The sequence below is a fragment of the Octopus bimaculoides genome, chromosome 22 (assembly GCF_001194135.2).
Source record: "Octopus bimaculoides isolate UCB-OBI-ISO-001 chromosome 22, ASM119413v2, whole genome shotgun sequence".
In the NCBI taxonomy this organism is placed as follows: domain Eukaryota; kingdom Metazoa; phylum Mollusca; class Cephalopoda; order Octopoda; family Octopodidae; genus Octopus; species Octopus bimaculoides.
The window spans coordinates 18,175,109-18,186,661 of NC_069002.1; the positions used below are offsets into that span (position 1 = coordinate 18,175,109).

Genomic DNA, 11,553 nt, shown 5'->3' on the forward strand with positions numbered 1-11,553 from the left:
ATATATATACGGCAATCAAAAGGTTTGACGAATTGCTTCATCACATCAAGTTCTTCCCATCAACCAGAGGGTCATTAATGATGGTTTTGTCAACGAAGCCCTGTACCTGATCAGTTCTTCAACACACTCACACCATCTGGGCGTCTATCACATATTCTCTAACTAAAGAAACAAGTCTCATTATGCTTTTGAGAAATTTAGATGTTAGAAATGGCCATTGAATGGCAAAGGCTTACATCATGGTCTACTTACATGATCATTTTATTGAGGTTGAGGATCAAGACTGTTAATCCCTAGAATACCACTTGGAACTCAATGGAATTCCCTTTCCCATTTACCACACAACCAACGTCCTGTGAAGCCAGTCTTTGCCTTTACATGCAACAAGGCAAAGAAACAGACGTTTAAACAAATTGGAATATATCTTCCCACACAATTCTTCTCAAATGGTCAGCTGCATTACTTTGGATGGAGGCTAATGTAAAAATAGCGGCTGAGAGAAATAGAAAGAGTAAATTTACAGACAATCGTGTCGACATGGAGGTTCTTCTACTTGAAAGCAAAAATGCATTTTTAGCAAGTTTCATAAAATGGAATTACACTTTACGTTTTGCTTTTGAAAATCTCCACAGAATATTAAAACTGCCTACATAACAACGGAAGCTGGGACTTACAACAACAATAACAACAACAAACGTAAGTTAATCTCTAAGAACAAGGGAGCAAAACAATTAAATGAGGCTCTATATGGTAGATAGACCTGCTAGAATTAGTAGCCAAATCCTCTTCAATTCACACCTCGCCACACATCGGAGAATGTGGTTTTGGGTTCTCTATATTTAGTATATAAACAGGATGGTCCTGGCCGGAATGCATTTGATTACAAGTTTCTGTTTGATCAAGGTAGAACTAGGATTAAGCAGCAACAACATTTATGCAGAAATTCACATTATATTCGAGGGTAGACATTCAAGTGCTTCAAAGCACTCAGCTTCCTCCAGAGCTTTCCTCAATACTTCAAATGTACGATGTTCTGGACGACAACCCATGAACCATTTGTGCAGCGTTTGGAAGCTCTGATTCAAACTGTTAAAAGGATTGTCCTGCATGATATTTTCCAGGTCAACTTGTTTAACTCCTAATTCCCTTCCTGCAAAAGATTCAACAATAAGAAATAATTGCAACAACATTAAGGATAATAAAAGAGATGTGTACTGTAGGTTGTTATAAATATAAAGAAATTATGTCACTAGAGAAATTTAAAAATAGATAAGAAACATGAAAACTTTAAGGCATTTTTTCTAATTCTAATTCTTTCCTGTAACATTCTAATTGCATGTTTATATTCCTGGAATTGTTACCTCTCAATGCAGAGAAATAGTCACTTGACCTGGAAAGACACTGAAATCTCCAAGTCACGCACCCTGTCAAATAAAGTTACTCCGTAGACTTTTCGGAGGAACCTAATTGCAGCTGCTTAATAACATCCCATGATCAATGTCTGAAGCAATCATCTGTGATGCCTCTCCTTCTCTGATTAATTAATAATTAAAAAAGTATTAGCATTTAGAAGTATCTAGAAAGATATTGAACTTTAAAACTATACCAGTAAGTTTAATTGGTACATCTGGATCAATTAGAATACAAATAAACATGATACCAGAATGATCTGGACTACACAAAGTATAAAATATAATACTGTTAGGTACACATCACGTATTATAGAAGACACCAGCTTAATCTTTCTGAGTGCATGACTCACAATAAGGATTTCCTTCACTGGATCAAGGCCACAATATATAGAGACATCAATAGTGGAGTAAACCTAGCAATGAGTAAAGTTTTAGTCTGCAGGAAAGAAGGCGGCACTGATCAACGTCTACAACTCTTAGATCCTGAATAATTCATCACTGCATCCAACAACATCTGGGAAGTCATCATATTTGATGTGCAGAGAAGAAGTGAGAGTGGGTGGTGGGTGGTGGGTGGTAACAGGAATTTCTGCATGGAGTACCCAATGTACAAAATAGAGGCAGTAGGATGGCAGGCAGATTGAGGGAGAAAAAGGACTTTGTAAGTAGAAGATCTACAGGAATAGTTAGTTGTAAGAACAACTATGAAAGACGGAGTTTATACTTTCTGTTACCTAGGAGGCACAATTAGAAGTGAAGGAGGCTATTTTGAAAACATACAAAAGTTAAAGAAATAAATGAAAGGTAAAACTAAACAGGGAGCTATTATGTCTACGGACAATTAAGGGATTCTGTTTCCAAATGAAGGGTAGAGAGTATGATGTGTATTTGTAAAGTTCAGTTTTGCATTGAGTTTAGAGGATGTATGAAATGGGACGAACTGAGGCGAGCATACTTCACAAGAAGTATAATGTTAATGTGTAGATACCTCTGAGCAAAGATGAGCTGGAAGAACAATTGGGTCCCCGAAGAATCAGAGACAGAGTACAAGAGAGGAGATGGTACAGATATGGGAAGGGTATGGAAGATAAAAGTTGGATAAAGAAGTGCCAGGAGATGCAGGTGGAAGATAACAAGAAGTTAAATATGACAAAGGACCACAGCGGCTGTGTGGGGGAAGTTGTCTAACTCATACCAACTTGGAAAATGGACGTATGATTATGTTGATGATGATGATGATGATGATGATGATGATGATGATCTGTTGATTTTACCCCAGTATAGGAGTGGTACACTTTGCAGCAATCCTAAAGTATAACAAGCTGACTATGTCAAAGATGATATCTTCTCTTAATTTAGATAAATCACTTCTATCAGCTGACTGAGAAGATATTGCCATGACCTCTTACGTCAGCGATCAGAAGTTCAAATCTGGTCTCCAGCAGTGACCAATGTCCCTAGTAAAGATGTCTTACTATGGGGCAGACCAACTAGATATCAATAGGTAGAATAGGGAGGTACAAGATATTATTGTAAGTAAAGGGGACATCGTATAAAAGATATTTTTTATGTTGTTACATACTGAGACAAGTGCAAATTGGATATTGTGATGTTCATGCCTTTCCAAGTGGTATTTGTAATATAAAGAAGAGTAAAATGATTTCCATTGACAAACAAAAAAATCAAGTTTACATCTATCAGGATAATTATTTTATAATTTATGATTGTTTCATTAACTTACAGAGCTGAATTCAATCCACCCAAGGGCACAATCGACAATGGGGCCTGTCTTATTTAAATAAAGGAATATAGGTTGAACTGGGGCCAAAGAACTACAATAAATAGAAGGAACAGATTGGAGAGGGAAGAGACAGACAGCATCATGTCCCTGAAAATAAACCCTACTGTCTTAAAGTGGATATATTTGATAATGTAATCCTGTGCCCCCAAAGAAAACACAGTAATGTCAGATGAGGGACACTTTTCTTCCAAATCAAGGCAAATATCTTCTTAAACAACAACAACAACAGCAATACCCAGTCAGTAAACTTTGTAAGTATGCAAAACAAACAAAAAGATTGCCATTAACTCATCTTTGTATCACAACGCAACAAATTCCAGTTCCCTCTTCCAAATGACAATGTTAACTTTAGTTTCTCTCTAAATTTATCCATTTTACCAAACATGATGATCTTTAAAAGAATTACTTTACAACAAACATTTCATTCGAAAATTAGGAATGGAACCTGTTCTCAGTCAATTTGATAATCTAAAGTTCAGGTAAAGGTAAAATTTATAAAAATCAATTAGATATTTTATACTCACCAACTTGCTGCCATTTATTTCCTAACCTTTTTGCCACATTATTGAGATGGTTCACCGTCAGCTCTGGACTCTCTGAAATAAATATTTAAAAGTTTTACAAATAATAGTAAAATATCTTTATCTCTACTAATAATTTTAGTATTGTGAGACATCAATGGTCAGCTGGTGACCACCATGGCTTTGCTCAATATTTGTATACTATCCACAGTGTTACCATATAACAGGACAATATTCATCCTCAGTATTTAAATCCTATATCCTAACTGAACACTCTCTATGGAACAGCAACACCTCCTGGGGCACTCTTCACTCTTACATTCGTTACAAACATATATATTGGTTCTGTGCTACTTTCAAATTGATCCATGGGTTGGGGTGTTTGATATCGCTTTGGGTCACTGTAGGTCTCTTGTATTTGCTTGTCCAGTTCATCTTCAGTGCATGTTAGCCTGCTACTCTTAGCATTTGCAAACAACTTCCTAGTAACCTCATAAGGGTTCTTAAGGACCTGATCTGATCTGATTAGTCTCCTTTCTTCTTTCAACATGTCTGATATTTCTTTGCATAAGTTAGAGAGGAACATTTAATCATGTTGGGGATGTTACAATCATTCTAGTGCTTCCGGCATAATAAAATGTACCTAGGGCCCTTTATAAAGTGGTTGGTGTTTGGAAGGGTATACCACCATATAAAATTTGGAATGCTTAAATGAGATGTGTTTCTCAAGCAATCAATGTGAGCAGTAATTCTAAATAAGAACTGACTTGGACAGTGACCACCCATCAAAGAATGGAAAGCAGATGATAAATAATGAAACGATGTCATTGATTGTATTATATCTTTCAGCCAGTGTCTATATTGAAGAGAGAGAGAGAGAGAGAGAGAGAGAGAGAGAGAGAGAGAGAGAGAGAGAGAGAGAGAGAGAGAGAGAGAGAGAGAGAGAGAGAGAGAGAGAGGTTAACCATTGTTTCAGCAGCGAACCAAAATATTCAACTTGGATAAAGACAGTCCCTGATGGATGTCCTTCTGCAACATCTTTGCACTAAATAAACATCTCCAAGTTTTACAATTTATACAAAAATGTATTTATCTTTATTAATAATCTGTATTTTATTATTGTGACACATTCCTATCATCAATGCACACTTGGTGAACACTGTGGCTTTGGACAGCATTTTTATACTTTCTATAGCGGTACCATGTAATGAATGGTTCAATATTTACATCAACAACAGACTAAACTAACCTTCCTATATCTCCTTTCACCATTAAGATAACCTTCATATTCTAATCTAATAATTCTGCAATTATCTCAATTAATTATCACTTGAAGCTGTCCCTCACTTGAAGCTGGTTTTGTTTTGTTTTTCTTATATATGTTGCAAATCTATGACATGGCATTGTCGCCACTCCTGTAGACTTCACTAATTAACATTATTCTCATCTTCCATTTACTTCCAATGTCAAACATGCTGGTCTCCAAAGTTCTAGCCACAAGCGCATATCATAATCCTTCAAGTAGGATAAACATACACCCGTTCTCTTTCTTAAACGTTGCTGCTTGTAATCTTCAATTCTAATTGCCCAGATCACGGTTCGTCAGACTGTCTAATGATTGAGGAAATATTTGAAGATATTTCAAAGTCATTCCGTTTCCTTAATGAAGCAATTTTCTTTCCAGGTGTGCAATGTTTACATCTATGCAGGTGGAGCAGAAAGTTATATCAAGTATCCTAAAATATTGTACCTTCACACAAAACCTCATTAATTACATATAATTGTTATTTCATACATTATTGCAGTGAAATACCTAAAATTGTACATACTGATACTCATGACCACTATTCTATGCATCAAACAATGTCTCCACTTTCAATGTGATGGACCTCAAATGTGTGAAAATTCAATTACCAACAAATTTGAGGACACAAAAGATATGCATTCACAGAAGGGTTTAACTCACAGAAACTGTCTTTCTGATGTCATTCTTAATATAAGAACAACCTTACAAGGAATACGCATCCCAATTAACATCACTAATACTCTGCCTCATTTTTCATAAATGCTAATTGAGACAAACTAATTAAAAAATGTCACTATCATGCTAAATAAAGTATATCTAATTAGTGTCGCATAAACATAGAGAAAGGTTTCACAACAGTTCGTTTCCTATGGAATGAAGTCAGGATCAATAATATCCGTATATCCAGGCAGTGAGCTGGCAGAAACATTAGCACACAGGGCGAAATGCTTAGCGGTATTTCGTACGCCGTTACGTTCTGAGTTCAAATTCTGCCGAGGTCGGCTAATTAAGTACCAGTTACACACTGGGGTCGATGTAATCGACTTAATCCTTTTGTCTGTCCTTGTTTGTCCCCTCTGTGTTTAGCCCCTTGTGGGCAATAAAGAAATAACAATAATATCTGTATATTACTGGGCTACAGAGATCGATAATCCAAGTTTGTAGGGATGTGGTCCTGTACCCAAGAAAAAAAACAGGGGATAAGTAGAAGGTAACAAGTATTAAAGTATTAGGTGAAAGTTGAAGAGGATACTGTGACAAAATGAGATTACATTTCAGATATACACACATAACCTTTCCTCGTAAGGCTCCCAGATTACAACAGAAATCTAGTTAAATAATAACGACAATAAGTGATCAGTAATCACACTCGCCAACGACATCAAAACATGCTCGAGGACCTATGGAGTATACAAAGTAGTCTCCACTAAATGTAGGGCATCGCATGTAGGGAGCACTACTAGGAAACAACACATCTGAATAAAGGAGAGTAGTCACACGGTACACTTCAATGGAGGACCACCTTAGTACCAAACTCAAAATTTTAAAGTTTCCATCGAGGAAAATGAACGCAACAGGAGAAATCTCAGAATTATGGAAGAAATTGAGACCAGCCATGAACAACATGAAGGAACTTCACAAAACCTCCTTCCTTCTCCCTCACCTTCACACACATACACACTTCTGAGCAACAACCTTTTCCAACTACGACTTTCTCCAAATGTCCTGAAGAAGGGATCTTCAACCCGAAATGTAGAAACACAAAGTAAAACTGCAAATTTGTTCTCTTTATTTTTCCTTGTATTTTATAGTTTACTTTGTACCTTCTCATATTGTCCTGGTCTTACACAACAAACAGTTTTACTGTTATAACTCACAATGCTTTACCAAAACCACGTCAAAAATGCAAAACAAACAAAAGCTTTGTCATTAACTCTTATGTTTACTCCTAACCAATAATATATTTTAGTTTCCTGTGGCAATATCAACTCTATTGCATATTCTAATTTATCCATATCACAAACTAGGCAAACCTCTCTGGATATTTTATGATATTCCAATAATATCTCAGATAGGATTATTATACAGCTAACATTTCAAATGGAAATTAGGAATGGAACCTGTTCTTAGTCATTTTGGCAAACAATATCACTCAGCAGAAGGTAAAACTTAGAGAAATCAGTTAAGCACTTTAATTTATACTCACCAACTTTCTGTGATGAACTGGATGTGCTGGGTGTACCAGATGTACTGTGTGTACCAAATGTACTGTGTGTACCAGATGTACTGGGTACACCCGATGTGCTGGGTGTACTGGGTACATCCGATGTGCTTGGTGTACTGGGTACATCTGATGTGCTGGGTGTACTGGGTGTAGGCTGTAACACTTTCCGGATCTTCTTCATAAAGTATGAAGTCACTAAAATAGATAATAAAATGTTATAGTTTGCTTGAAGCATTGTATACGATGTGTAACGTTAAAAGAGATGCAAGGCTAAACAATGCAAAATGAAGTGTAAGATGAGGTAACGAAAATTAAAAGTAAGTTACCTGGTAATCTTTGTTTTGTTTTGTTTTATTGTTGTTGTTGTTCTTTTATCTGCCCAATATTTCGGGTCCTAAAAGTCCCTTCATCAAGGCTTAAGGAACTTTCATTGGATAATGTTCCAATTTCCTGTCTTTGGGATAAGATTTTGAATTTGATTAAATTTTTACTTAAGTCGTTTTCAATCATTTTTCATGGTTAATTAGCTTTCCACGTGAATGATATCAATTGCTTTTATAGTATTTTGCAAAATTCTATATTAGCTTGAAAACAACTTCAGAAAAAAAATTTAATCAAAATCAAAAAGAGAGGAAAGTGGAACCAACGAAAGCTCCTTAAGCCCTGATGAAGGGATTTTTAGGACCTGAAATATTGGTCAGATAAAAGAACAACAGCAACCACAATAAAAAAAAAATCAAAGTTTATTTTTATGCCACAACTATCTAAGTAATAGGTAATGCTTATAACATTATTGAGTACAATAATACTTGGACATATTCTATTATTGGACATATTCCATATACTTGGGCATATTCCATATACTTGGACATATTCTATTGTATACCATCAACTTCCGGGCCACTCTTTAAACTTGCTTTCGTTACGCAGCTATATACTTGTTTCTTGCTGGTATTTGATTCCTGGTTTGTTGAGTATTTCAAACAATCCATGAGTAGGAATGGTTAATCTCATAGCTCTCCTGTATCAGCCCATCTAGTTGATCTTGAGTGCATTTTAGCCATCCATTCTTAGCATCTGCAAACAGCTTCTTAGTAAGCACATAAGAGTTTTTAAAAAGATACTCTCAAACCATTTGCTATCTTTTCTTTCAATAAGTCTGATATATCTTTGCATAAGTTAGAGAGGAAGGGTTAATCTTCTTGTGGAGATGACAATCTTTCTAGTTCATGTGCCACAATAAAATGTACTTGGAACCCTTTATAATGCGGTTGGTGTTAGGAAGGACATACCACCATAGAAAAGTTAGAATGTTTAAGTGAGATGTGCTCCTCAAACATTCAATGTTGGCAGCAACTCTAAAAAAGAACAGGCTTGGACAGTGAACACCCGTCCAGTCCATGAAAGCACGGAAATCAAATGACAAGTAATGAGGGTGATATCATTTACTGTGATATCATTTACTGTACTGCATGGTGCAACCAGTATATATCTGGAAGAGACAGGGAGAGGGAAAGACCAAGAGAGAAAGAGATAGGCAGAGGCAGATTGAGAGAGGGGAGAAAGAGAGAGAAAGAGAGAGACCAATTGTTTTTTTTTTCAGTAGCAAACTAGTCTTCTACTTGGTTAAAGACCATGTTTAGTGGATGTAGCGATAGATTTGCTATCATGGAAAATGACAGGCTGTTCGCATTTGGATCACTTTATATCATAAGACTGCCAGATTATGACAGACACCTGGTTAATCAACAAGAAAGATTATTTATCAGTAATCAATAGGTTAGCAAAAACAGAAAACAAACAAAAAAGTTGTCCTTAACTCAGTTGTTTACCCACTAAACTAGACTATATTTTAGTTGCTTTAACGATAGACAATATTAAATTTATTACATGTTTTAGTTTATTACTAACTATTCTAACCTCACGTGATATTGTACATTTCGATAATATCTTTAATAGCATTACTAAATGACTAAACTTTCAAATGGAAATTAGAAATGGAGCTTGTTCGCAGTCATTTTGACAAACAATTTAGTTTGTCTGAAGGTAAAACTTAAATGAGATTAATTAGTTACTGCTGTTTTATACTCACTCTGACGTAGCGTGGATGTCCTGCGTGTAGGCTGTGACACATCAACTGGCTCTGCCACCGTCTGGACTTCCTTGTCTAACAAATTTGGTCCAGCTGAAATAAATATTTTCAAGTTTTATTAATTATATTAAAATATATTTTATTATTGTGAGACATTCCTATCATTAATGTTCAACTAGTGACCACCATGGTTTAGGACAGCATTTTCATACTTTCTAAAATGGTACCATTCAATGGCTCAATATTTAGGCCCACAACAGAATAGTCTAAAATTTCTAAATGTTTTCTTACATCTCTTCCTACAATCTTTTTCCAACAAAATCTCACAATGCTGCAATTATGCTTCAAACTTTTGTATTGAGTACTACAGTATATAACCTATTGTGAGACAGTCTGGGTACATACCCCAGTAAGAGATGACATCTCATATCAAGCAGCAGACTACTGTAACTATTTGAGATCTTCATAATATGATAAATCATAAGGAATTTCGTTAAAAGATGTTGGAACTTTGTAAAGATGTTGGAACTATCCATACAAGCTTTCATCAATTACCAATATTCACAGCCACACACGACTTTTAATAGTCAGACTCTTTAAAGTTGGTCCTTAAACTCACAGTTGATATTTTCTGATTGAATCACCTACTTCATCAAACCTAACACTGATGTACTTGTAAGTAGTATTGTCTTTAATTATCAACTTCCGAGACACTGATAAATCATTAATCATTTCTAATCACTCACAATTGACTATCAAAAAAGATGGTGTGTACTGAAAGGACATTGGATTATTTATAGATATTTCAGATAGTCAGCATTTATCTTTCAGTATCCTTCCTTAAAAAGGTACTGTCTATAAGACAGTACCTTTTTAAAGACAAAGTTTAGTTGATGCGGTGATACACATCACAGAGAAACAACACTTGAAACCACATTTAACATACGTCTGAGAGATTATGATAGACCTGGGTCTACATAACAACATGAAGTACATTATTCCATACCAATGAGACAAACAGACATATCATCATTAAAGAGTATTCTTACCAAATCTATTTTTGCATATAACAATTTGCCGACACACGAGGCATCGTTTAGGTGAATTCTTTGGACAGCATTCTCTGCATAACACAATATGCTCACAAGGTTCAAATATCACCAGGGCCTCATTAGTTTCACACCATCGACATCTGTAGAACGAAATATAAACACATCTCAACAATAACATTCGTTTATAACAAATATTACATTGTGTACATGTTTACAGAAAAGATTATTATGAGTGACCAGAGTGAGATGCGTGGCTTAGTGGTTAGTGTGTTGGAGTCATGATTGTAAGATTGTGGTTTCGATTCCTGGACCAGGAGATATGTTGGGTTCTTTAGCAAAACACTTCGTTTTTTATTTGCCCTCCATACAAACCTGTCTCTTGTTATAACTGAGCCCCGGTTCATTAAGAAAACCACTGAATCTGCCACATATGATGTAATGGGTGTATCTGAAGAAATCATTTATCTGCAAGATTTTTCTTATAACTTGTCCACTTCAAATGTGTTTCTCCTAAAAAAATATTCTCTGCCTCAGTTGATAGTTTCGAAACCCAAACCAGTTTGATTCACCTTCTACTGAGGTCAGCGCATACCGTTTAGCCCCTGTTAAAGACGGGTATGATAAACTGTTTATTTAGCTCGTCCTCGTTTACCACCCGATAACACCTGAAGTTACATATTGTTGCTCACACCATATAGAATAGGGATGCAAACTGGTCTAAGAATATTGAACCAACAATGGACAACAATAGAAAAGCTACAGGCAAGTACATAAGAACAATACGTTGTACTCTATAAATTATGACAGGCTTAACTAATTTTCAAATAGAAAGGAAATTTAAATCGATTAAAATCAATTGAGATTATCGAAAATAAATTCTATTCAAAAATATAGCTAATCGTCAGATCGTAAGTAGAACAATAATTAGATATATATATATCTGTCTCAACCAACAATAAGTACCAAATGAATTAATATGAAATACTTATTATATAAAGATAGAAAAATTATTAAAAATATCATAATATCAAAATAATAACCATTCAATAATCATCCCTTCATCCATTATAATAACATGTATATTATATACAAAAACATCTTACATAAATCATCATTGTTTTAAATTATCATTGTTTTAAATACAA

At 35.2% G+C, this 11,553-nt stretch overlaps 1 protein-coding gene across 1 annotated transcript in view; it reads right to left on the reverse strand.

The window, feature by feature from the left end:
* Nucleotides 1-15: 15 nt before the first annotated feature.
* LOC106867307 (serine/threonine-protein phosphatase 6 regulatory ankyrin repeat subunit B) overlaps nt 16-11,553 on the reverse strand; it is a gene marked incomplete at its 5' end in the record, with an annotated part of 27,250 nt that continues 15,712 nt past the window's right edge. Inside the window, 5 exons of the mRNA XM_014912147.2 lie at nt 16-1,150; nt 3,738-3,809; nt 7,247-7,459; nt 9,357-9,449; nt 10,406-10,548. Coding sequence (XP_014767633.2) covers nt 945-1,150; nt 3,738-3,809; nt 7,247-7,459; nt 9,357-9,449; nt 10,406-10,548 — 727 coding nt within the window. The remainder of the gene's footprint in view (nt 1,151-3,737; nt 3,810-7,246; nt 7,460-9,356; nt 9,450-10,405; nt 10,549-11,553) is intronic.